This window comes from Agelaius phoeniceus, chromosome 6 (assembly GCF_051311805.1).
Source record: "Agelaius phoeniceus isolate bAgePho1 chromosome 6, bAgePho1.hap1, whole genome shotgun sequence".
Classification (NCBI taxonomy): Eukaryota; Metazoa; Chordata; class Aves; order Passeriformes; family Icteridae; genus Agelaius; species Agelaius phoeniceus.
Genome location: NC_135270.1, coordinates 38,774,540 through 38,800,953, shown reverse-complemented (window position 1 = coordinate 38,800,953; position 26,414 = coordinate 38,774,540). Strand labels below are relative to the sequence as shown.

The window sequence follows — 26,414 nt, the reverse complement described above, 5'->3', positions numbered from 1 at the left end:
AAGGGCTTTAACACGTGCATTAACCAGAAACGGAAGGTCAAGAGGGTGTAACCCCCTGATAAACAGTGCTGGAAAACTGGTGACAATGGATGAGTGGAAGGCTGAGGTAATCAAAAACTTACTTGCCTTGGTCTTCAATGGCAGCCCCTCTTCTCCCACCTCTTGAGTAGATGGACAGCTCTCCATCCTCCTCTGCATTTATCTGTGGTCAGTGTTTGTAACTTGCATATGCCCTAGTTCTCATCTATCCTTCAGTGAGCTGCTTAAAGTAGGTGATAATAACACAAGCTTACCCAGCATTTTGCATTGGTTTAGGGATTTTTGGGTTTTTTTAAATATATATTCTTTTGTTTAGTTTTTTATTAGGTAGTTGAATCCAGTTTCATGACAATTAATAAATGACAGTGATTGCCAGAGCTGCAAAAAGCAAGCACCATGTATGTGGCTGGAAAGAGGAGTGGCAAAGGAAGATCTCCCCATTTGACAGGAGCCATTAAGTCATCTCTGCATCTTGTGGAGCAGCAGCCTAGGCTGCAAGTGCAGTTTGCTTTTGTATAACTTCAACCTACTTCAACTTCCTTAGAGTTCTGGGAGTGACAAGGTTCGGTCAGACTTTAGTTTTCTGTTAGATGTAGGCTCTTCTAAGCACAGCCCAGAATAGTTTCTGCAGAAGGAGACTGAGTTGGGTTTCCTGGGGAACTGTCCTGTGCCCCAGTCTGTAGTCCCTAGCCCTTGGGTTGCTGGAGTTAGTTCTGTTCTTTTGCTTGTGCAGCTGACCAGCCCTACGCAACAGTAATGGAAATCAATGGAAGTTCTCAGTCTTCTTCATTTGAGAGAGAAGATACATTTTAAAAATAAATTATGTTTGTGATACTGAACTCTGGCTTTGTGTTGAAAACCTTTGGACTCCTGTGTTGTTCTTTGTTGTTTTGGTTTTTTTAAAAGAATAAAGATAAAACCATAAGGCTAAGCGTTTATTGGAGCCCTTACTATAACAGACCTCAAAGATCTTAGTTTCTGAGCCTAACAAAAACTAGATCTGTAAGCATGAGGCCATCCTTTCAATGAGCCAGAAGACCCCACTGTTGATAACAGCCTGTAGTGCAGAAATAGGTAAGCAAAATTGTTGTAAGTATTGTCTGAGCTAGAGTTGCTGGGACTGTTGTGTGCAAGTTCCTAATGGTTCTATTCTCAATTTATTTTGAAAGCCTTTGGCATTCACTCAGTGTGACTGTAATCTTTATTGTAATTTGAAGAAAGTGCTTCCTAACTGATGGGGATATTTAGGGTACATATTTATGTACGTCGATGCTGCTGTCTTTTTAGATTGAGTTGCCCCCAAATCTTATTTTATGGGAATAGTGAGCATGGTTTGACATAAGCTGTGTAAAGATTTTGAAGTATCTTTTTTAGGAAGTGTGCTTCATTTAAATGTCTTGCTTCAGCTTTCAGCTATGTTGTTTTATGTGCCTTATAATATAAAATAAGAGTTGCTGTGAGTGAACTCAGGGAATTGTTAGGTTATCGAGAAGAGCAGACCACTTGCACTAGAAACAGTGTTTTTGCCACTTAGTCCAGGGAATTGGTGCTATTAGCCATGACTTGACTACAAGCTAAAAAAATCATTCATAGATTATTTCTTTAATGCCAGAAGGAATGGTTGCATCACTGTCTTTAATCTCCTGTCCATCAGCAAGCATTAAATTGCACAGGATTGTGCTTTTATTGCACCAGGTAATGTGTGTTTCACTTGATTCCTTCCCCAAAGGTTTCTGGTAATGATTTGAATGGCATAGAAGATGGAGTATCACTTCCTTTCTAAGATAGCTTAATCTGTTAGTCATTCTTCCTGCTGAAAAATAAAGGGGAAAGGGGCGGGAGTGGAATGCAGCTGTTATTGGGGATTTGGCTGCTTATTGAATCAAGCATATAGAATATGTAATTTCCATTCTTAGAAAAAGAGATGTGATGCCCTGTAAATTACGGGGCGCTCGATGGATGAGCAGGTAGAGCCAGTGCTGGAAAGCCCCTCGGTGAGTGGAACATGAAGTGGTTTTGTGCGGGAGGACGGCCCGGGCCGGGCGTGCGCTGAGGCCTCTTTGTCAGCGGGGGCGCGGGGGCCGTGCCGTGTGCGCCCCCCCTGGTGGGGAGCGCCGGAACTGCACAAGCGTGTCGGCAGCCTCCGCTGGTTTCCGTGAGAAACTAAAGGTGTGGCTTCATTTGAGTTGGACTCACTAGGAAATGTACTTCATAACCTGAAACAAAACTAATTCTACTAAGAAGACTTTTTTTAGGAGATGATCTTTGTTGGATTTAAAAAAACCCAGCCTAATAATACACATTCTGTCATGCAGTTGGTTCCATATTATATAGGATGAAGAGGCAACTGTGATGTTCCAAATAGTAGAAAACCAAGTTACTAATAATAGACTTTACTTAGAGGACTCAGAGTCTGGTGCTGGGCCAGGCCTTAATAAGCCTTGTTGGACTTGGATTGACTTTGTGAGCAGTCACCAGGTTCTACCTCCACTATACTTGGACACTCTTGGTTCTTCATACAGAATCCATTTAGATTTTTTACAGTTAATAAGCTTGGTCTCCACTGTCTGGGAAGACATGTCTTCCAGACCAGCCAGCTTTGGAAACAAGATAGGCTGCATTGGAATGGCAGTGTGCCTGTGGCCAGCAAGTCCAAGTGGGCTCAGGCTGCCTCTGCATGCAAGCAGCTCTCGTGTCCCCATGGACACTGTAAGGATTGGTCATATTGTTGTCTCTAGGAGTATATAAGGATGTAAATAGTTTTGTTGGTTTTTTTAAATTAAATTATTTTCATATTTTTAAATAACGTGCTGGAGCAAGCTGGACCTCCCTTCCTATTGGAGAGAGCAGGTACAGAGTCTAACTGCATTACTGATCCTTGATAATGTCACAAGAATACTACCTAGGATATTTTAATGTCATTATGTTATTTTAATTCTTTGGGGTTTTCTCAGGCTACCACCATCTTTCCTTTCCCTTTTCTCTATCCCCAGTCTTTTCCATGTGTGCAAGTTTTTGGCAGTACTATCTGCTTGCAGAAAGATGTGTTCAAGAAATATTTTGACATTGCTTCCTTTTTGCCAATGTTCAGTTCAGAAAGAAGAACATTTAGAATTTGTCATGGATTTTGTGAGGTTTATTTGTTTTTAGCCTAAGTGTGACACCACTAGTTCAAGCCCAGAACTTCGTGTATTCTTCATTTTACATATTTCAAGTGGGACTGCTTGGTGCCCTGAGAAGAAAATTATTATGTGTTCTTTTCCTCCATGCTTTGAGCTTTTAGTGGTAGAATGTGACAACATCCATTGTCTACAGCAGTTAATTTTCATGAATCAGACAAGGCTTTTGGATGTTAAACTAAATAATAGGAACCATGGAATTCTAGAAAGGGGTGAAAGTTAGTGGTTAAGAACCAGCTATAGTACAGTTACCCAGCATGAAGTGTTGACTAATCATACTTTTTGATATGTAGTTAATTCTCCCTTTTATAACTAGCATTCAGGATGGCAAAGGAATAGGCTTGTTTTGTCAATTGTGTGCATGCCAGATGGAGCCTTAATATGTGTCAGCAGATAAATGGGCCATTATTAAGATTAGATGCATAATGATCATTTCAGCCTTGTTTATTTAGGTCATCAACAGTAGTAGATGATGATCTCTTACAAGTAAAAATACTTTATGATCTCAAAATCTTTTCCTTTTCTTAGACTGCTATGAAAATAACATAGGAGTTTTGTTGTCTAGTTTTAAAGTAACACATTAAGTTAACTTTTTAGTTTACTTAAATGAGAACCGAAGAAAAACCTCAGAACCACAAGTAACTTGATTTGTTTCCTGAGAAGTGAAGCTGATGGCTGTGTAAGCAGATGAATTTGTCCATTTATTAGATGGTGCTTACGAAATTGATATTTTACCTAGTATTTCAGTTGAAGGCTCTTGGTTACTTACTTACTAGACAGTACAATGCTCAGTTATGTATGTATTCTTAAAATAACATCTGCTACAATTTTAGGCTCCTTGTACTAGCGAAAGACTTTTGCCATTAATAAATGTCTGTGTTTTATTGCAGGTTGCAGTGTAAGGTTTTGGAAGTCATAGCTCCAGCCCATCACAATGGAATGGCGAATGGGCACACCAGCAGTGCTGATGGGGACACCATTGTCATCAGCGACAGTGACGACTCAGAAACGCACAATAGCTCTGCACAAAACGGGTACAGGATACTTTTACTGAGTGTCATGCTGACTGGGTGGGAATGAGATTAAAGCTAGATGTGTCAGAGTCTGACTGAAACAAATTACTTGATCTGTATGGATTGTGAGCGTTTAGACAGCTGAAGGTGACAAGCTGAACCTTCTGAGGTGCAGGCTCTGCTAACGCACCAGAAAACTGCATTATGAGAAGTGCAATACCTACAGATTAATCATTGTTTATCTCTTTGCAATGACAGTGTTTTTGCTGAGCGATGGTGGAAGAGCTGTGTGTACCTCTTCGTAGTTCTCTGTGCTGGGACATCTGTGCTGCTGTAGCAGAAAGTGCAGCATGTGCTGCAGTTGGGCAGTTTGGTATCACTTCACTTCCATTATGGGGCTCAGAGTTGACATTACTGTATGACAGGAGGACACGCTGTTACTGGAGCTCTCTGAAAAGTCTTCCCAGAGACTTGTTGTGTTTGTGTCCAAAAAACCAAAAACATAACAAGCTTTCTTCATTGTGCATGTGTCCATATAAATATATCGTTGTATTTGATGGATTTGGTTATGATGTTAGGTGTAGTGAAACTGTGTGTTTTGTCTTGAGGAACTTCCTATGGGCTGGAGTAGCCTAATAACATTGAATAGGAGAGCTTCTTGGTTGTAACTGTGTTGTTTATCGTGTTGGAGTGTCCCTTTACTGAGCAGTAATTGAGCCTATCCTAGCAGTATACTGAGAAGAAAGACTTCTATGTTTCATAGGCATGATGATGAAAGAGGAGTCTTTGAAGTGGGCCCTAATCTAGGATCTAGCAACATACGGGCTTTGCATGAACTGTTACTGACTTTAAGATGTCACATGGATGCAGAAGTTAATCTTGTTGATTGCTTTATGATGAAGTCATGTCCTGACATGCCTAGAATAACTAGGGTAGAGCTCCTCACTTGGTTAAGAAAATAACATGGGATAAATAATTTTTAAATTTCTTTGCTGTCTCTTGAAGGCAGTGTCTAAGTTGTTCATGAAGATGTCCTATGTATTTGAAAAAATAAATGCATTTTCAGTATTCCAAAAGGCATGTGGCATTTGAAAGGAGGTTATTGGAATTAGGCAAGCATGCACAGAGCTGACTGTAGGATTGATCCATTATAGTGCTGTCAGTTCCATGCATGCAGAGCTGGTGGTAAGACTAAGTCTTGCACTCCCAGTCAATCTGTTGTTCTCCCCAGCTGATTAGTTATTTTGACAATGCAGAGAAGGGAGGGAAAATAATTTCTTTCTCTTAGAAGGGGAGTTCTTGTGAGAATATACAGGCTTTTGAAGCAGTGTTCTGGGACATATCTAACATTTATGCTGCAAGTTAAATTGCAAACCTCTTGTGTCTTTAAAATGCTTACTGTAACTTTTAAGTGAGTCTGTTTATAACAAATGTGAGAGTGTAGTAACAGCAATTTTCTAGATATATTCTGGGTATATGCAGACTTGAAAAGTATTATTTGCAGAATGTGTAAAACCTATCTGTAAGTAGAGCATTGTCATGAATTTTTGTATGCTAGCATATAAGATTCTTTGTACCATTGCTCAAAACAATGAAATCTCACTGAACTGAATGACATGGTTTTGCATCCCTAGTCTTTCAGAGACTGTATTTTGCTGTTTATGGAGAGACTTGCATATGGAGAGTATGGATGTGAGTCACCTTGGGACCAATGTCAAATTGATATGTGCAGGACAGTTCTGCCTCAGCCTGCACACAAATCTCCAGGTTTTGAGACTGTCTTTGTGCAAAGCTGCAGTGCTGTTAAACAATGGTACAGCAGATGCTCAGGGTGTTTGTGAGGGAGGGGGAGGGGAGCACAGCACAGATTGATGGGCCATCTGCAAATATTTTTCCTAAAGAATCTGTAAGGCTAGAGAATCTTAACTGAAAATAGACATCATTAGAGATCTCAGCCTTTCTGTGACCCTACTCCTCCTGTCTGTGTGGGGCAGGAATAGCTGTGTAGTCTGTACAAATGTTCCTGCTGACCTTTTCTGTTGTGTTTTTCAGTAAAAGTTGGGGTGGTACAGGAAGAAAGAGGCTATGATGCTCTTACTTTCCTTCAGAAAAACAGGCTGTGCTCTAAGGCCTGGCTTAAATAGCAAAAGGTAGCAAATCTTCTGAGTTCTTAAAACATTTCTGCTATGCCCTGGGAGCCTCATAGGAGCCACCATAGGATAGTGGTCACATGGAGTAGTAGTGTTCACACCTTAAACTGATAGACTTTTAAAGGTAAGGTTGAACTCTTGTGTTGGCTTTAGCACTCAGCAACAACCTGGAGGTTTGAGGGGCTTTTGCTGCCAAATGCATACAATTCAGCTGCAACTTAATTATTCATGTCATTCCTTTTGTCAGGGCTGTGAGTAGTGTGAATCATCAAGCATCATCAGAAATACTAGAAAAAAAAATTACTGGTTTGCTGGCTGGTTTATGGCAATAAATTTGGGTGTTTGTTTAGTTTGAATTGAAGATTAATTTTGGGGAAGGGCTAATTGTTTCTGCAAGTTTTGGGATATAAGAGGTAACAGTTTTTGGAAGTAATGTCAGTGTAACCTTACTATCCAGGGCTTTTAGCATCTTCAAATGAGTTTTTAAAATTTATTTGGAGGAAAAAAATTTGTAAATGGATATGTCAAAATGTGGGCATAGCTTGTCATTAAAGCTATATAATATCTTCAGTACAGTAAAATCTTTCTTCATATGTAATTCTTATGTTTCCTTTCTTCCTCTTTCATTCCTACATTGCTTGAATCCAAGAATAATAATGATGGGTAGTCCTCTTTTTATGTTATAAGGAAAAACCAAAGTACCTGGATCAAAGGCACCTTAAAATCTTCACCAAAAAGTTAAAATCAGGATTTTGTTGCAAAGTGCTGTTGTGTTGTCCCTAGAACGTTGTTCTTAACAGTCTTCAGGTTGCTCTGTTTTGTTGTTGAAAATACTTGCAGAAAATATTTGCAATTCCAAGTGGGCAGTTGTTGTTATTGCTCAGTACAGAGTTCCTTGTCAGAGGCAGCCATGCCATGGGGATCAGTTTGCTGACAGGCTACCTGTGCAAGGCTTGCACTGGAGCGTGATGAGACCATAAATGATTGTGTTATTTACCTAGCATTCTTCAAGGGAGTTTTGTCCATTCCCAAATTTAGTGAAAGAGAAAAAAAAGCCACTGCCTTTTTCTGGAAAAGTGGGACAGCAGTCATTTTAGCACTTCAGGACAACATTCTGGATCCTCCAACTTCAGTATTTTTTGGTACAATTTTTTAATTTCTGTTAAATACAGTAAGATACAGGTAACTGTGGAAAGACTCAGACCAGATAGTGCAGATAGGTGTCCTGGACAAGGTAATTCAGGAGGATAAGGTTGAAGGAGCAGGGTTTATTTAGCCTGGAGAAAAGGAGGTTCAGGGGGGACCTGAAACCAGGGTGTAGTTGATCTCTTCTCCCAGGTTGCAAGTGACAGGATGAAGTGGCCTCAAATTGTGCCAGGGCAAGGTTTATATTGGATAATAGGAAAAATTTCTCCACTGAAACATCAGGCATTGGAATAGGCTGCCCAGGGATGTCATGAAATCATCATCTCTGGGAGTGTTCAAAAGGCCATGTGGATGTGGCCCTTGAAAATGTGATTTAGTGATGAGCACGATGGGGCCAGGTTGGTAGTTGGACTCAATCCTAGAGGCCTTTTCCAGCATTAACAATTCCATGGTTCTAAGGTCTCAGGGGTTACTTGGTACTGCTCCCTTAGTACTGTGCTGTCAGAGTGTAGCATAGCTGTAGTGTAAGAAGAAATTTATGTTCAGGTCATGTGGGCAACATGCCAAAGTAATTGAAGGCCTGATGAGATTATTACCTGTCAGTGGTTCACTATAACCTTATTAAAAATGCAAGATTCTCACACAAGTACTAATCACATTCACTTGACTGCAGTAGAAACTATTGTGATATGGGTGAGTCAGTTGTAGTTTTTACCTACTAAGTTGCAAAATACTCTGTATTTTTTCTTCTGGATTTGTGTGTCAGAACTGTGCTGAGAAGATTTTTGTAAGGGAACTCTGCTGTGAAATGGATCTAACCCTTGCTAACTCTAATGTGTTTTATATAATGCTTTACAAAATAAAATATAAGCAAAAATAATAATATTTTTACGCTAAAGCTGCTAGATAATCTATATAATTTTTAAAGATTGCTTTGTGTATTGAGTTACCTTTTTCTTCCTCTTTTGCACTAAGCAAAATTTTTACTCTAAATTTGGCAGAGGATGTCAGGAATATATTTACTTCTTTGGATAATAACTAGAAACTCAGAAACTAAGCAGAAAAATTTAGTGTGTTTTGATATTACATTTGGGCTATTATACATGATCCACTGAAATTGAGAAAGATTTACACGAGCTAAGAAGAAAAGATTAATGATGAAGAGTTAAAAATTTCATTATTCTTTGGGCCCTGAATTTGATTGCACAGTATTGAAGCTTAGAACCTATTCAAAATGTGTAAATAAGCTGATAGACTTTTGGTTTCATATTGGTACTCTGATGCCTTTTATTTTGTATCTGAACATCATGTGTTTGGGCCATTCTTCAGCTTACTAGATCAAAGGCCTGGAAAGGCAGTGGTGTGTGATGAGGTGCAAGTTTTTCCTTCATACTATCCAAAAATTCCTGGGGACAGCCTTTATTACTTTAGCTTTCCTGTCTTAGACAGGTGGTCATGGAAGACCAAGTCATGGTATGACCAGAATATGAAGGCTCTTCTAACAAACTTATGTAAATATGTTAAAATCTTGCCAGTGGATATACTGGATTACAGTTGATCTCTGTTTTGCTAATATGAATGGCTGGGTGGGCTTTTTTCTGTTATATTTCTTAAACTGTGTTTGGTCTGAGTGACTCAACTTTAAGACTTCAGCTGTGATGTGCATGAAGTATCATGCAAGACACTGCATGCAAATCACAGCACTTATCTGTAGGTCTAGTAGATATGTTCCTGTTTCCAAGTCTGTCTTTTTTTTGTCAGTCCATTTATTATTAACTATGCTGATAATTTAATCATTATAAACTGTTTTTCTTGAGAACTTTGCAAATTATTCTCATCTGAAATGACACTAACGGTGAATAAGTACTGTTTTGTTTAATCTGTAGTTAATAATGTATTTATTAGGCATTGGAAGGTTAACATTTCTTGTATTTCTCTTTCACAGAGTTAGTGGGGAAAAACAAGAATTGTAGCAAATTTTATTTTCAGAGCATTGCAAAGTACAGTTCTCAATATCATGTGCATGTTTTTCACAAGGCTAAAGAACAGCAAGTGATGTACTGGTTTATTTTTTCAAACTCCACCTGAAAGCATTTTGTAAATGCTGGAAGGACTGACAGTGATGAAATGCATAGTTTTAAATCTCCTAGTTCATCTACATAGCTGCTTCAACTTTCCTTCTTGATGAAATAAGAAGATGACTGAATTCTTCCTGATAAAGCAGTACAAGTCTTGATTACAAATTGTCACCTCAGGAGAAGTTAGTTCTGTTGTTTAATGCCAAAATGCAACATTATTTAAATGAAGTCTTATTAGTTCAGCTCTGTTCATAAATACATTACTCTTCTTAAAGCATATTGTCTATGGCAGAGCCCCTCTCTTTCTTGAAAAGGAGTGAATTTTGGTAGCACACCAGAACCTGGGTGTTATCCACCTAGGAAGAGGTGTAACAAAACAGTTAATGGTATGTTAAAACTGAAGAAATATTTTCCATGGGGGGGAAAACATCCAGGTCTCTGTAGGAATACCTGTAAAAGGGAAGTGCACTTTGGCTAATAAAGTATGTAGCCTGATGAGCATTTATTTTGAAGTGTAGATATGTTATGGTTTCTGTTACTTCCTGTTATTTTATGCTGTTGGTAAAGTGTTGGATTTGGTTTTTTTCCTAAAGTGTTATTTTGGAAAAATATTTTAGGTGTTTTTTACTTGTTTTGCAACACAATTGGTAGATCAAGGACTACTAGTTTTACTAATTTTATTTATTTCTGTCTTTTGGAATCCTTTCTCACCATCTTTTCCTCTTTTTTCCTGTCTTCCTGTTACCATCATGAGTACTTAAGAGTATTAAGGAGACAATTTTCTGAAGTGTAGGGATGTATCATTACTTGTCTCTCTCTCTTTCTTCCTTCCCTTCTTATCTTCCATTTCCTTGCTAAGAAAACATCCCTCATTGTTCTTCCTGTTCCTTGCAGGAACTGGTTTTAATGCAGATTTAAATATAGTAGCAGAAAAGTTGGCATAAATTAATAGGCCCTCTTTGGTCCTGGTGGAAGTTACAAGTTGGCTATTTTTAAGAAGTCCATTGTATAGGCATATAAATATATTAAATGTGTAAAATATGAGGCTGATGATATGTGAATGTAAACTTTTAATTTTTAATTTTTTTTTCCTAGGGAGAAGAAAGCCATAATTGATCCTTCTTTGTTCAAATACAAAGTCCAACCTATTAAAAAACACCTATATGAAGCTGTTATTGTTAAAGCATCTCAACTAAGGTAAAAATTAGTATGTGGAAGTTAAAACTATACTTTATAACTGTGAATTGTGTAAGATTTTTTGATATAAAATGACATTTTAAAACAATGTTAGAGCTCTTAATTAAAAGCACTGGAATAGAATACTCTAATACAGACCTTCTGTATCAAGGATTCCAAGCTTTGCTAGCATTAACACAGTACCAACTCCTTGCAGGTCTCTGCTTTCATTGGCACACAGGTGAGACCTGCTGTTGTTGTCTGCAAAAATCAGATTAGTTACCCAGTGTGCAGTGAGCCAATAATTACACACTCAAGAGAGACAGAGGTTTTTATTTCACAAGCCTAGGTGATCAGTGGTATTCCATAAATCAAGCATGTTTTAGCAAGAAAAAGATTGAGTGTTCATTGGCTATAAGTTACATAAGTTCTCTTACTAATTACTTTTCTATTTTCTATTTGTTAATTATTCCAATTAATTTATTAATTCCTACATCTTATGGTAATTAGTCCACTTGCTCAGTCTTTCTCTTTTGAGTCAGCGAGTTTCTTGGTCAGTGGTCCTGAGTTGGTGGCCACAGATTTTCCCCTGCAGAATTACCTTTTACCCAGTTGGAGCTGGTTTGGTATAGTTGCTTGGTTGGGTTTCCTTACCCTGGGAATTTTACTAGATGTCTTTGTGACCCTTAAATTCTGTGTTCTTTGTGACCACTGTCAGTGGGCATTCTTATTCCCAAGCTTTATTAACCTCCCTGCAGGTCTGAGACCACTGAAGTATGTCCAGCCCTAAACCTTAACAGGGCAATTCTACCAACAAATAATTTATTTTTCTAATACCTGGACATCACTTATAGTAGCCAACAACCAAGCTCTCAGTTTCATGCATTAAATTTCCTTTTGTGTTGATTAGGCTTGAAAGTATACAAAGATCAAACATCAAAGAACATCCTTTCTTAAGGAAATTTTTATGTATTCCACATTTTGCAAGACTGTGACTTCTGATACCTTGGCTACTGTTGTCATTGATGGAGTAGATGGAAAAGAGTGTGTGAACTCTAATAACGATAATAACGAGCTATTGGAGTTGTGAGCACTCTGGTAGCATTGCTGGTTTGAAAAGTTAGAGCAGACACTGGCAATCAGATTAATTTAAAATAGAAAGGTGTAGAGGTTTTGCTTCTTAAATAGCAAATTTCTCTCAAATTTAGTTAAAATATCTGTTCAGAGTAATTGTTTAAAGCATCCAGTTTATATAAAGTTTTGATACACAAACTTCAGTTTACGTGATTACAAGTCATTTAGTTCCAGCACAAATCAGGATTTATTTTTCCATTAACTACTCCTATGTAATGAAGCCTTTTCCTTCCCATGAAGTAATGCAGGTTCCCTGGAATGCCAGGAGCCAGTAGAGTGCACACTGTCTTGTAGAAAGAAGTGGCATAGCTTGACTGAGAAGTGTGTGAATTCACCTTGTCACTTGTTGGCTTGCCTCCCTGCTTGAGAGATGTGAATGCTGCTTTCCTGCTGTCCCTGTTTGTTTGTTGTCCTCCCTCAAACAATCAGACTTGAGTTTTAGTTAGGAATTTTAAGAAGTATTTGGAGGATTTACTGTGGATCAAAAGGGTGTTTATAAAAGAGGACATAACAGAATCTTCAAAATAAAAATTGCAGATGCATAAACCAACTCTTTAGGTACTACTTGTCTTTTTTTTTTATTCATAAGGAAAATTTTAATTCAGTTGTGCTTTCAAAGAACTATAAGTAAGAAAATAAGAAAAAGTTCAATCACATGGTCTATCACATGTATTCTTGCACATAATTTTGGCTGTACTTAAATACTAATTAAAGATGTTAGTTGATAATACTACCTTTCTTTCCTAATACAGCCGGAGGAAACATCTCTTTTCTCGTGATAGACTTAAACTTTTTCTGAAACAGCACTGTGAACCACATGATGGAGTCATTAAAGCTAAGGTAAGCAAGAAGACATAATTTATGGGATAGAATATTGACACTATTTAGTATTTTTTTGCTCTTCTCTCCTAGCTGCTCAGAGCTCCTTTTAAATACTACGTCACATTTAGGTTTTTGCTAAGTATAATATACTTTTGATTAGTCTAGGACATGAATTGTTTTCATTCTTCAAGGTATGCGGCTGATACTTCTAAGTTGAATAAAAATGAACTGGTTTTGTGTTGGTACAGTAAACCAATATTACTCTGTTCTAATTCTTTTAGCTGGAAAGCATTTTATAATAGATTGAATTCAGTCTCTGTATCTTCAGTGAGACAGGTACTAGAGTTTAGGTGGCTGGAATGGATTTTTGATAAGGCCTTGGATTTTGGTTGTGCATGTGTTTGTAATTTTAGATATATGGTGATACTTGGAACAACTCAGACTGAAGTTCACATCTTAGTGGGCACCAGAGGACTGAGAATTTGAGCAGCTTTTCGCACAAGGCAGCAATTTCTCTTGCCTTGCTTGTTGTACCACAAGAGATCCTGGACTCCTTCCCTGTGTATTGCAGCCTTGACCCTGAAATCCTTGCTATCTTCTTGTTTTTGGAAAGTAGCAGGGATTTTGATTATGTCTGTTATTTTCTCATACAGCTGTGTAACTGCTCATTCTGCACAGGAAGGCTCAGAGAGATGAGTCCATGAGAGTCTTGCCTCTGAAAGCTGTGGAAAATAACAAAGGCAATGAATTTCTAAATAAATTTGTAACTCCTAAGAGTCTGTCTCTTCCAAAGAAATGGAAATAGAAGAAAATAGAGCTGAAAGGGATAAACCACCCCATTCCTTGGGCTTGTTAGTGGTCATTTTTACCCAGCTCACTGTACCACATTAAGGACTAGTCATCTATTAGTGATGCTTTCTGAAGCCTCAGGAAAATGGTTATATTCTATATATGTTTATTTGTCATCTTGTCTTTATTTGGGCTTTCTGTGGAGTGTCTTGTTCTCTTGCTGATTGCCTTGCATTTCAGTTATGTTAACATGTCCTGTTTGGAATGTCTCCTTTGTATCCTCATCTGTATTCTCCAATAAGGGCAGATTTCCTGAAGTCATGGTTGAGAAAGTAGACTTGAAAAGAACCTTTGACAATTTGGAAAAATCTTCCTCTAGAAATAAGTACCTGTGTAATAGAGAATTATGTAACTCTTCAATAAGTTAAGTTTCTGCTTTTATCTGTCAAAATTTATTCTTGACACGCTTCAGTAACATGCTAAGAAGACACTTATGAGCTGTGTTTGCTGAAAGGCATATAAAGAAACAACATCTTACCAAATGAAGCCAAATTCTAGTTTCAGATGGGTGCTGCATACATTATTATTATAACTTGGTAGATTAACTCTTCACTTACACTATTTCAGAGGTTTATTTCTTATCCTCAGTTAAGTAGTTGTGGATATGGTTGCTCCTACTGTCTTCTTTTGTGAATTAATGATTGATTAGTTAGCTTATATTTAGATTATTTAGCTTATATTTTTAAAAAGGTAAGAATTTCACCATGAATATCTATTTTCATCTTTCTTACGAAGGCAACATCAATTGAAAAATATAATCTAGCAGAACAAAACTTCTCCTATTTCTTTCCTGATGAACCACCCACGTTTATCTTCAGTCCTGCAAGCAGACGGCGAGGGCGACCTCCAAAGAGGGCATTTGCAAGTCTTGTAAGTAATAACAATTCTAATCCCGGATGAAGACACATCAGCATAGTGTAGGAGGTACTCCTATTTGTCTGAGTTTTCAGATCATTTGAAATACAGGGTTGACATTGTGCTTCTTTTATTTTGAGGGCAGTTGGGATATATTCCACAATTGCTTTAAAGTAATTGCTTTATAGTCAAGCTGGTAAAAGTGATCATAATTGATATGTTATCATCTTATTTTTGTTATTATTTCTGGGATCCCATCAAGAAACTAATTTCTCAGTGTGTTGTGATGACAAACAGAACTTTTCCATTCTGGGATTAATAAATAATTTACTAAAAAGCTTTAATTTGAACTCTCATATAAAATTATGTCACTTGCCCTCAGATACAGGTATGTCACTTGCCTGTATTTAAACACTGAGACTCTTGGTCACTATATTACTTTATTATGTTTTACAGAACAGTTGAAAAATTGGGAATATCTTTTGCTGGTCATTTCACTGTAGTTGTTATGCTCTTTTTTTTTTTCCTCTCCACCTCTAAATTCTCTATCAGGAGGACAATATTAAACCTAAACAAAACACCCCAGGAAATAAAAGTAAAGTATCAAGGGAAAGAGCAAGGTTCCAGAAGCAAAAAGAAGATGTGCAGGCCATAGGTAAGTTGAAGTTTACTCATATGACCAGTAGAACTAGTTTTTGCAGATTTCAGAGCAGGCCATAATTAGGGTGCTTTTGGGGTTGTACCTTTCAAAGGGAAAATGTATTAAGAGTGTACTGCCACACCACTATGGCCAAGTGCTTCTTTCAATAGTTAGCACACTTGTTTCCTGGTTTTATTTTTTTTTCCATGTTAGTTGATTAAACTGGGGAAATGTAGGAAGCTTGTGGCCCAACTGTGTTGATTTCTCTCTCAGACAAATAAAGAGCTAAATAATTTTTTGTAGAAGCTTGGCTGGTGAAGTCATGTGTAAATTTTACCAGCTGAAGGTGTATCAAAGCACGAATGTGTAACACAAATCCGTTAGTTTTTCCATTTATGCATTTTCCTCATACAACAATCTCAAAACTGAAAAGAACTGAAATATATTTTGATTTTTTGGGGGGGTTTAAAAGATTCAGAGATTTTTAGTTTGGACTATTTGAATTATTTTGGCTTAGTTTTAACCTGTTCCAAATCAATTTAAATTTGATTTCAAGTAGGGTAGTAAGGTGATCCATATGCCTTTTGTTTGGGTTTAACTAGATAAATTGGTATCCCTTCTTGAGGACAAAGTTGTTATGCTCTTTTTTTTTCCTCTCCACCTCCAAATTCTCTATCAGGAGAGAGGTCAGACAAGGACATATTCTTCTGGATTGTAAGGATTGCCTTTCCTAAGGAAAGGCTTTCATCTGTGGAAGTGTTTCAGTGAACTTTCGGTTCTAGCCTCTCATCTTCTTGAAGACAGAATTTTTTAAGATGGCAAGGATATTTAGAAATTACTTAGTCCAGCATCTGCTTAAATAACAGCACAGTTGTCTGACACTGCTTTGGGCCTTTCCTTTATAGCAGATGGGGACACTAGAATTTCATGGGTTCCATTACACGTGTGTGGCCATGTTCTTGCACAACAAGCATCTATTTGTTCATGTGCTGGGAATGACAGCACAGACCGACGTAACAGCTGATCAGTGTCAAAGCTGCTTCCTCTCTTGTGTGGACAGAAACTGCAGCTTCTAGAAGGGTAGTTAAGACACATTTTCACAATGTGAAAAGGTAGCAAGTTACCAAGTACCTTGAAAAATTAACCTTCTGAGTGTGTTGAAAGCCCCAAGGATCAGCTTCACTGCATTTGTTAGCCAAATTCATACATTGCTGCTATGTGCAGTAGCTATCTGTAGAAGGGACCTAGCCCATTTTCAGAATGTTATAGGAAAATACAATAAAAGTTTTTCTTGTTAGTACTCTCCACTTGGTAAGAGTGAGGATTTTTTCATTTCATTCACATATGATTCTAGCTTCCCTGTTTATTCAGTTAAAACAGTAAGACCCCCTTTTATTTGTTAGCCTGTGTGTGGGTTGATGGGTGCTGTCTGCCCACAGAAAGTGGAAATTTATATCCTGTTCTTCTTGTACACATGACTGCAAAGAGGCCTGCATCTCTTCAGGCAGTAGCATTTATTATTTAAAGTTCAGCTTAAACTGTGTAACTGAAGTAAAATTTGAGCAAAACACACTGAAATACTACATAGGTTTCAAATGTATTGACTTCAGTAATTGAGTAAGAACTAAATATTTAAAGATCACTTATTTAAAGGTTTTTACCAGCAGAGATATTTCATGGTTGCGTGCCACACCTGGTTGTGACATGCTTTTATTAACCAGTCATTACTAAATATGTTGCTGTAATTATATGTTCGAATCAGTTCTCATCTTTATATGTCAATTGATAGAAACCAATAAACAAGTAATAACCTTCTGTATACTCATAAAACCAGATATATTTAACTTTATTACCTGTTGACAACTTCGTAAAACATGTCTAATACATAGGCTTGAAACTCTGATTCTGTAAAGAACTTCCAAGTGTTTGAATTTCTGGTTGGTGTGGAAACAATTCAGCTTTCAAAACCATATCTTTCTGATATGGTAATTATAAAAATGCAGTCTATTTATTGGTTAAAACTAAGGTTTTACAAAAGAAAAATAACTCAGGTTTGTCATTTTCTTTTATAGCTTTTGAAAAAGCTAAATTAAAACAAGAGAAGGCAAATGCTATAGAAGCTAGGAAAAAGGAGAAAGAAGATAAGGAAAAGAAGAGAGAAGAATTAAAGAAAATTGTGGAAGAAGAAAGGATGAAAAAGAAAGAAGAGAAAGAGAGACTCAAAATAGAAAAGGAAAAAGTAATGCTTTTGAAGTATCTGTGTTTCATATAGGAACAGTATAATGGCTTTCTAGTATAATGGAACAGTATAATGGCTTTTTGTTTCTTAGTCTCTGTTTGAAGTTATTTTCCATTAATCATTTTCAGTTTCTAGAAATGAACTTTATAAAAATAGGCAGTTACAAGATTTGATGATGGATAGTATTTCTGGTTAACATTCTCTATAATTTTAGTTTACCAAAAGTTGATTTTGAATTTGAACTTACATCTGAAGTTATGTGGTGGGTTTAGGGGTTTTTTTGCCAATAATGCATAAAACTATTTGATTTAATAATTGTCTTCTCTTTGAAGTATCTGTTCTGCATCAGATTGACAGCATATCTAATGGTTTTGGGTTTCTGTGTGGATTTTTTTTGGATGTAAATTACTAAGTAACTTTTTTGTCAAGTTGAATATGAAGAAATTAAAGATTCCACTATATTTTACCACAGTGACATTCACTGTGGTTGAATGGATGTTGTAGATGGTCTTTTTTGAGGCAATGTTCATCAATGTGTGTAATTTTTGATATTTTTTCTTTAGTCATTTCGATTAAAAAGAAAACAAAACCCAAAACATCCCCCCAACAAAAGCAACAACTAATCCAACAATGTATCACCTCATTTAAAGATATTTGCTAGTATCGTTTTATACAAAATAAAATTAATAGATTACTCCATTCTAATTAAATGTGATGTTTTACTTTTTAGTGTGATTGAGTAGTAAGTAAATGGCGCAGTTTTAGAAACTGCAGTAAGACCATGTAACAATATTTATATGCAATTGTGACTGTTTTTTTCAGGAAAGAGAGAAGCTGCGTGAGGAAAAAAGAAAATATGTGGAATACCTCAAACAGTGGAGTAAGCCTAGAGAAGATATGGAGTGTGATGACCTTAAGGTATGATTGAATTTGGGATAGCTGAGGATTGTAGTTTGCAGAGTTCCCAGATGGATTAGATTCCCTAATGCAGGGACAAATATAGATCTGATTGGAATGCTAGAAGCTGTGAGTCACCTGCAGTGTGTAATACATATTTCCCAGTGGCAATGCTAATGGGATCATCTGCATCTGCATTTTCAACCTCCAGAAAAGCTTTACAGCCTGTGCTCAGTCTGCAATGGAGTATGTTCAATGTGCTGGCATTACTGAGTGAGGGGTATTGAGTATACCTGATTTTTCTGTGAAGAATGCAAAATGAACTCACTTATAAAAATGTGAGTTACATAAAAGGTTTGAGTAATGAAAAAACTAAAGTTTTGGCTGCAAAAATTAGAGAAGATATTGGCTTGTTACTTCCTGAGGCATTCTTTTGATTTAAACTGTAGTAATAGAATATAAATATCATGTTTAATTAACATCTTTCATGATGATATTGGAAACCTGTAGAAAGTAACAAGAATTTGCTTCTCAAAAAACTTAGGATTCACACAGGAGTATAGTGTGGCTGTACACCACAGAATATTTTCTAGTGTTATATGTTTATGTATGCTTTACTGGGATTCATTCTGGCAGGGGGTAGCAAAAGGAGGAAAATAGTCAGAAACACAAGGTTGAGAGTTTGAGGTACACAGGGAATTGTAACAAGTGCAAGGAGGGCAAGTGGAAATAAAGGAGAGTGTTAAATGAATTCAAATGAAATCACTGATTGGGAGGAATATGAGAGCTGAACATATTTGCAAGGAGAGCTGTATGGCCATTGAAGATGGGAGTGAAAACTCCTAGCTATGTAGAAAGGGAAAAAGGTCATTGCTGAAAGGGGAGAGCAAGCTGTGAAAACAGTGCTGCTGTATTTCTACTGGAAAGAAAAAGGAGGGGTGGAAAAGCAGTGTCATCACTACACTGAGACTCTGCTGCTCTACTCACCTCACTCTGTGCCTGGTGCAGCCTCACCTGGAGTACCGTGTGAGGTTTTGGTCACTGCAATAAAACAAAGACATTAAGCTATTAGAGAGTGTTCAAAGGAGGGAAAAGAGGATGGTGAACGACCTGGAGAAGAAGCCATATGAGGAGTGGCTGAGATCACTTGGTCTGTTCAGCCTGGAGGAGACTGAGGGGACACCTCATCACAGTCTACAACATCCTTGTGAGGGGAAGAGGAAGGGCAGGCACTGAGCTCTGCTCTGTGGTGACAGTGACAGGACCCAAGGAAATGGCCTGAAGTTGGGCCAGGGGAGGATTAGGTTGGATATTAGCAAAAGCTTCTTCATGCAGAGAGTGGTTGGGCACTGGAACTGGCTTCCAAGGGAAGTGGTCAAAGCACCAAGTCTGATAGAGTTCAAGAACCTTTTGGACAATGCTCTCAGGCACAGGATGGTTCACATGGATGGTTCTGTGCAGGGCCAGGAGTTGGAACTGAAGGTCTTTGTGGTTCCCTTACAACTTAAAATAACCTTTTATTTTGTGATTCTGTGAATTGACAAGATTTTAAATAAAGATGAGTTCAGGTGGGGCCTGCTTTTGAAAAGATTCCCATCTCTGGAAATTTATGAAATATCTTACTGTGTTCTTTTGAAGCACAATATTTGGCTTTCTTCTTTATAATATTTGTGAACTAACACATTTGTGGAAAATAGACATAATTCTGAAAATTATTCAACTATGTGTGCTAAGAAACAGTAAATGAAGACAAATCTTGAAGGATTACATGAAAATAGTAATTTCAAAAACAAACGTGATGTTAGGCACTGTTATCTGTGGTTTGGAGGTGGTGTCTCTGTTAAGTGGTCTTGTTATATGGTTACATCAGCTCCCTTTAATGTCTTCAGCTACCATAAATGCCTTACAAATGCAAAAAACTCAGTGCCAGAACACACAGTTGTTAGACATGATCTTGCATATCCTAGTATTAGAAGGGTGCATTTTATGTGAACGTGTTGGGGTTTTGGTTTGCTTGTCTTTGCAAGCAATCATAAGTAACTTCTAAGAGTATGTTTATTTTGGCTTGTTCAGACAGTTCAGGAAAAGGAAATTCAAAACTCTTGTGAAATAATACAGGTATAAAGGAAAAAGCTTGACAGTCAATGTTTTTAACTTGTAGTGGGATTAACTTCACTTAATAAAGATTCAAACTTCATGGACATGAGTAAACTTTCTCAAAAATTTTACATTCAGGTTGCATGCTCTTCAGTTTCAAAGTTAATACTATCACCAGTGTTACCATGATAACTGATCATGTGTCCTGTGGGACTCATTTTAGTAAAACACAGAGACACTCAACTAATACATTCCTTAGGATAATAGTCTCTTTGGTTTTAATGACTTGTGTACTTTGCACAAACCAAATACTGTATTAAGTGGTCCCATTTGGTTTGCAGGAACTTCCCATTCCAGTGCCAGTGAAGACGAGACTTCCTCCTGAGATCTTTGGTGATGCTCTGATGGTTTTGGAGTTTTTACATGCTTTTGGGGAACTTTTTGATCTTCAAGATGAATTTCCTGAAGGAGTGACTTTAGGCAAGTTGTGGCTTATATGGCAAGGTGCCCCACTTCGGTGGTTTCCCTTCTACCAAACAACCAAATATCTTAAGTGTGCACAAGTACCACTGCTACAGAATTTTCTTTGTGGCTTTAATCTGTCAGTGCCAACACTTGTATCAATCCAGTTTTCAGTTCGTGGTCAACTCCAAGGGACTTGTAAAATCAAAACTAGTTTTGGTGTACAAGTTGTTATTCTGCTTATCAGAAGATCTACCTGTACTTTTTTCTTGCAGTTCTCTATTAAGAAAACAATGTTTGGTCAACACTTTTTCTGGCACCATCATTCTAGGAATATATGCAGTAAATTATGGAAACGTAATTTAATTATCATACCTGAAGGGAAAAAAAAAATGTTTTCATTCTTCAGTACATAATTTTTTTTCCAACTTTGCGGCAAAAGTGACGCTTCTTAAACTTTATTCACAGAGGTTTTAGAGGAAGCTCTTGTAGGAAATGACACTGAAGGCCCACTATGTGAATTGCTGTTTTTCTTCCTGACTGCCATCTTTCAGGCAATGGCCGAAGAGGAAGAGGAAGTGGCCAAAGATCAAATAGCTGATGCTGAGACCAAAGGTCAGATCTTTAATTTTACTGCTGAAAACCTGAAGTTGCACTGGAATTAACTTTAAGCTGCATGATTTATGGCACTCCTTTGTTTAACCTTGTCTTATTATGCATGGATATTGTATGTAAATGGGCTTGCTTTTTCTCTTTAATCTGAAATTAAAGCCTTAAACTGGGCATGGACCACAGAGTCTGGGGGGAATAGAGAAAAAGGAAGCTCATTGTTACTATGATTGTGTCCAGCAAAGCATAATAAGCTTTTAACAGCATTGCTTGTGTTCTGGAGGTGCAGGAAGCATCTTTACCTTCCTCCTCTTCCTCCAGCACTGTTACATATTTCTCCTGAGGGTCAGGAAACAAGTAATTTTCCTAAGTCTTCTCAAAGATATCTGTATCTCTAAAAAAATCTGTACCTAAGTAGATTAAAAACTAAAACTCCCCAGCACAACTGTAATGGTGAATTAAATATTCATTGTCCTTCAAGGCTTGAAGTTATGCATCCACAACTCCTGGATACTACCGTGTGTGTTCTTTCACTAAAGACTCTCACAGTCACTCTGATTTTGGTCTTTCCTCTAAAGCTGATGTCTCCATTTTTAGAGGCATTCAGTGTATACTAACCACTGATCAGAAGGAAGTGCAGGCTTTGTTACAAATTTGTAGTCCTGTGTTTATGGACTGCCAAATTTGCTGACTAAAGGAGAAGCTTTGACCCATCCTACTCGCCTTTATTTTATTAGAGGTAGGTACATAAGAGCACTCCCTCTTTGAGGTCAAGTGAATTCCATGGTGCCCCTGCAAGCCAGGTGTGTGAGTTAAACAAAAGTTCCTTTAACCCCTCCCTTGAAGATTGTTTATTTTCATGCTTAAGATTGATGTCCAGTCTATAACTTATATAAAGCATGGACACTGTCTTTAATAACAGTGGCTTCTCTTGTTAATTGAATAGAGATTTGAGACGGTGTTAGTAAATTTAAACTGTATTTTAATTACTGTTGAATTTAGCTATTAAACTGTATTTGTTAACTACTGAGAGTATTGCCTTGGCAATACAAACAAGGAATTACAATCAGGTAATAATGGAATAGTTGATTAGATTCTATATTATTTGTATGGCTGATCAGAAAAAACATAATGTAACTTTAATATTTTAATTTGACATAATGGGGCTGATAATTGCAATAGTCTTCCATTTTGTTTCTAGTTTAGCAGAGTTGTGGGTAAGGCACTTCATTTATTGTGTTTTACTTGCCTCAGAACTTTCATTTCTTGTCACTCTTGTTTAGACATCTTCTTTCCCATAAAAGATCTACATAGTCTTGCCTGTGTAATTCTGGCTAACCAAACTAGCAGTAGTCAGCATGTTTGCTCAGTTAAATTCTGTACAGGCAGCGTTTCTGCAACAGGGAACACCACAGATATGTGGTTTGGGGGTGTGCAGTTCTTTCTCAAAGTGTGTTATATAGTTAAAGTGAAAGGGGAGGTGCAGAGATGCATTTTGCTGTGTCTAGGTGACAGTTTTCAAACAACATCCTAGAGGACTGTTGTGGATTTGCATTTACATATTGTTTGTATAGTTTGTGGTTTTATTTTGACTTGGTGACTTTAAGTGCTTAATAATTTGGATTTGAATAAAGTGAAATTGTTGAAACAGCATACATTGCTGAAAATACTCTGCCAACCCTCTGGAGAAATACCTGTAAGTGCTGAGGAAACCTTTGTTTAAGAAACAGGAACTTGCTGTTTCTCCCTTTCACTTCCCTGCTTTCCTGGTCGGTTTGCTTATGTATGATGGTCATTAAGTGCAGGTGCTTGATTTGGTGAAATATGATTTATTTGTAATGTCTTAGTAATTGTGTTTGTGCAGAACAGGCTGTATGTGAGTTATAGATAGAAAGTGTATGGTGATAGCCAGTATCAAAATACATTATTGGTTTGAGTTATGCTTCCTAAAAACAAAATTATGATAAGAAAAACAGTTTGTTTGAGGAAAGGAAATACAGGTGTTCTTGCATTGCTACTTGTCTGCACTTTCAAGTGTGTTCCTGGATTTGTTCTTGCTGCCTTTAATGTTGCCATTGTGCATGTTCTGCGTGTTGCGGTTGCTTTAACAGCTTAGATGTTGTTCTCCCTATATATAGCATGTGGTGCATGTCCTTAGCTTTTAGATGGGTTTTTTTAGTTGCATTTCAAGATCTGTAAATTTTTGTCTGGATGTTGAATTGAGTTTTGAATACATTGATGCATCTGTAAATACCATCCCTCTTTTTGCTTTGTCTGCAATTCTCAAAACGCAGCTTCCTTTCCTCCCCTCCACAGTACAAGTTTTAATTTGCACTAGAATAAAGTGTTTATTTCCTTAAAGATTTAACAGAGGCTTTGGATGAAGATGCAGACCCCACAAAATCTGCACTGTCTGCAGTTGCAACTTTGGCAGCTGCATGGCCCCAGTTACATCAGGGTATGTGTGGGTTTCACTTCTTGTTTTGTTACTGTTATTATTTTGCTCTGTATTTTAAAGAACTATTTTTATATTTATGTACATTTAAATATCTGTATAAAATAACTGTTCATTCTTCTCAACTGTAGGCTGCAATTTGAAAAGCTTGGATCTTGATAGCTGCACTCTTTCTGAGATTCTCAGACTTCACATTCTAGCATCAGGTGCTGATATAACATCAGCCAATGCAAAATACCGTTACCAGAAACGAGGAGGGTTTGATACTACTGATGATGCTTGCATGGAGCTGAGATTAAGTAATCCTGGTCTCTTGAAGAAACTTTCAAGTACCTCAGTATATGATTTGTTGCCAGGTAATAAAAGAATACATGTTAGGCATTATTAGATTGCTCAATAAGTGATTAATTTTGCAACTGCTTTAGACCAATAATGGTCAAAATTTATTGTATCCTAGAATAATTGAGTTTGGAAAGGATCTCTGGGGGCTTTATGTAGACCAACACTCACCCCCCTATGCTTCAGTCCCCACAAGCACATCCCACCACATCAGAGATTGCAGAGCTAGGCAGTTTCATTACTTCTGAGTAGCTTTTCTTTCATCTCATTTTAAAAATGTTAGTGTTACTTGAATAAGGGGATCTCTCTGGAAGAAGCATTGGCGTGTTTGATTCAGCCCCTGCTTTTTTTCCCGTTTGTATTTGGGTCTTTTGTTCGTTATTTGGAAATGGAGAAAAATTTCTGTCAATTCTTCCTTTGTCTCTACTTTGAAGATAATACTGCATTTTACTAATTTTGGTGGTAAAAGTTAATAAATTAAAAATAAAGGCTTGTGTCTGTGAACAAAGCAGATATGCTTTCAGGAAATGTGTCTGCATGTGCTACAAATGTTTGTTCACTTGTTCTTAAGTGAGAACAAATCCAGTTTGGAGTCTGTAAGATTTAGGCTTATTATCAGTTACATAGTGAAATATAAACATTGGTCCAAATTTTATTAGGAGAAAAGATGAAGATCCTTCATGCTCTCTGTGGGAAACTTCTGACTCTCGTTTCCACTCGAGATTTCATTGAGGACTCTGTTGATGTGCTACGACAAGCAAAACAGGAGTTCCGGGAGCTAAAGGCAGAACAGCACCGCAAGGAACGAGAGGCAGCAGCAGCCAGGTAGAACTAGGATATGGAAAACTAAAGTTTTGTGCTACAATTGAGATTAATGTCTCAGCTGCAGAAGTCATATGAGAAACAGTAGTAATGTTTCTGTTCTATGCTGGTTTCCTGGGACAGTAGACAGAAGTGAAACTTAGTTGTGCTAAATGTTGTTTTCCCATATTTCTGCTATTTTTGGATGATGTTGTAGTATAAAAGAAAACTATTTGGTGGACAGACTAGATATTAGATTAATTGCAACTGTTTTTTTATATCCTTCTTACTATTAGGATACGTAAGAAAAGAGAAGAAAGGTTAAAAGAACAAGAGTTAAAAATGAAAGAGAAACAAGAAAAGCTGAAAGAAGAGGAGCAAAGAATTCCTGCTGTAGAAATATCTGTTGGGTATGATACATAGTATTACTGTGATGTATAACATAGAGCATTTTTCAGCTTTGTGGCCAGACCTCGCATGTGTAGTTTCATTGACTAGATCATATACAAAGCTATATTTTAAGAATATTGTCCTTAATGTTGATTTTATTTTTCTTCATAATGGTGTAGAATTGGTAAAAAAGTTACCTTGTAAAACTGCCTGTTTTTCTGTAGGGAATTAATTATATTTGCAAGATGAGGCAAAAATGTGTAACAAGCATTTTACAGAATGGTACATACCTTTTGGGAAGGAAACTTTACTTAGACATGAGAAAAACTCACAGCAATAGAACTACACTAAGATGTCTCCAAAAATGGTCTGATGATAATAATAATACTCTTCAAATGAAAGTGTGGGCACCAAAGAACAGGTTTTAGTCCTTAATATAGAACTTCACATTTACAGTTCAGTGGGTTTCTTCTGGGCTTTAATATAGTCTGTGATTTACGGTTGGTTTTTTAAGAGCATTATAGGTGTTTTACTAGTTAAGTACTTGGGAGATAAAAGTACTCTTTGTGTCAAAGATGCCATGTTTTATTGTGTCTTTCTTATGGTTGGTTAGTCACAGTTTGTTTATTTTGCTGTGTCAGTGAGGAGGAACGGGAAGAGCTTGATACTAGCACAGAGAGCAAAGAGATGGAACGTAAAGAGCAAGATGCGGACACAGTCACAGAGGATGAAGAAGAGCTGGGACCAAACAAAAAACGCCGGAGAGGTAATGCTATAATGGATTTGTTTGTGTGCCTGTGCACCTGCATGCATGCACCTGGCAAGCTCTTGTGTTTCATAGTAAAAGCATCGATCTTTGCTGTAATTTTCTTTTAAGGAAACAAACCCACACTAGAATATGATCACAATGGGCTCTTAAGTACATGAGCCAGCCTGGTGTAGTTCTAGTCAGCTGTATGTTCTTTCACATTTCTGTTTCTTCTTGTCTTCCATACATGCTGTGTGGATTCCTCTGTTGTCTAAAAATGTTATGGTGTTGCCATT

The 26,414-nt window shown here is 37.2% G+C and overlaps 1 protein-coding gene across 3 annotated transcripts in view; it reads left to right on the top strand.

Annotated features, from left to right (window-relative positions):
- BAZ1A (bromodomain adjacent to zinc finger domain 1A) overlaps positions 1-26,414 on the top strand; it is a 65,410-nt gene that overhangs the window by 17,318 nt on the left and 21,678 nt on the right. For 2 of the 3 annotated variants that reach the window (XM_054635850.2, XM_054635849.2), the window contains exons 4-17: positions 4,109-4,252; positions 10,701-10,802; positions 12,668-12,755; positions 14,322-14,456; positions 14,994-15,096; positions 17,154-17,320; positions 18,143-18,238; positions 20,656-20,794; positions 21,245-21,391; positions 23,748-23,843; positions 23,972-24,196; positions 24,839-25,004; positions 25,277-25,390; positions 26,012-26,136. In XM_054635850.2, the coding sequence (XP_054491825.2) occupies positions 4,109-4,252; positions 10,701-10,802; positions 12,668-12,755; positions 14,322-14,456; positions 14,994-15,096; positions 17,154-17,320; positions 18,143-18,238; positions 20,656-20,794; positions 21,245-21,391; positions 23,748-23,843; positions 23,972-24,196; positions 24,839-25,004; positions 25,277-25,390; positions 26,012-26,136 (1,847 nt within the window). The remainder of the gene's footprint in view (positions 1-4,108; positions 4,253-10,700; positions 10,803-12,667; positions 12,756-14,321; positions 14,457-14,993; positions 15,097-17,153; positions 17,321-18,142; positions 18,239-20,655; positions 20,795-21,244; positions 21,392-23,747; positions 23,844-23,971; positions 24,197-24,838; positions 25,005-25,276; positions 25,391-26,011; positions 26,137-26,414) is intronic. The other variant, XM_054635851.2, reaches the window with a different exon arrangement.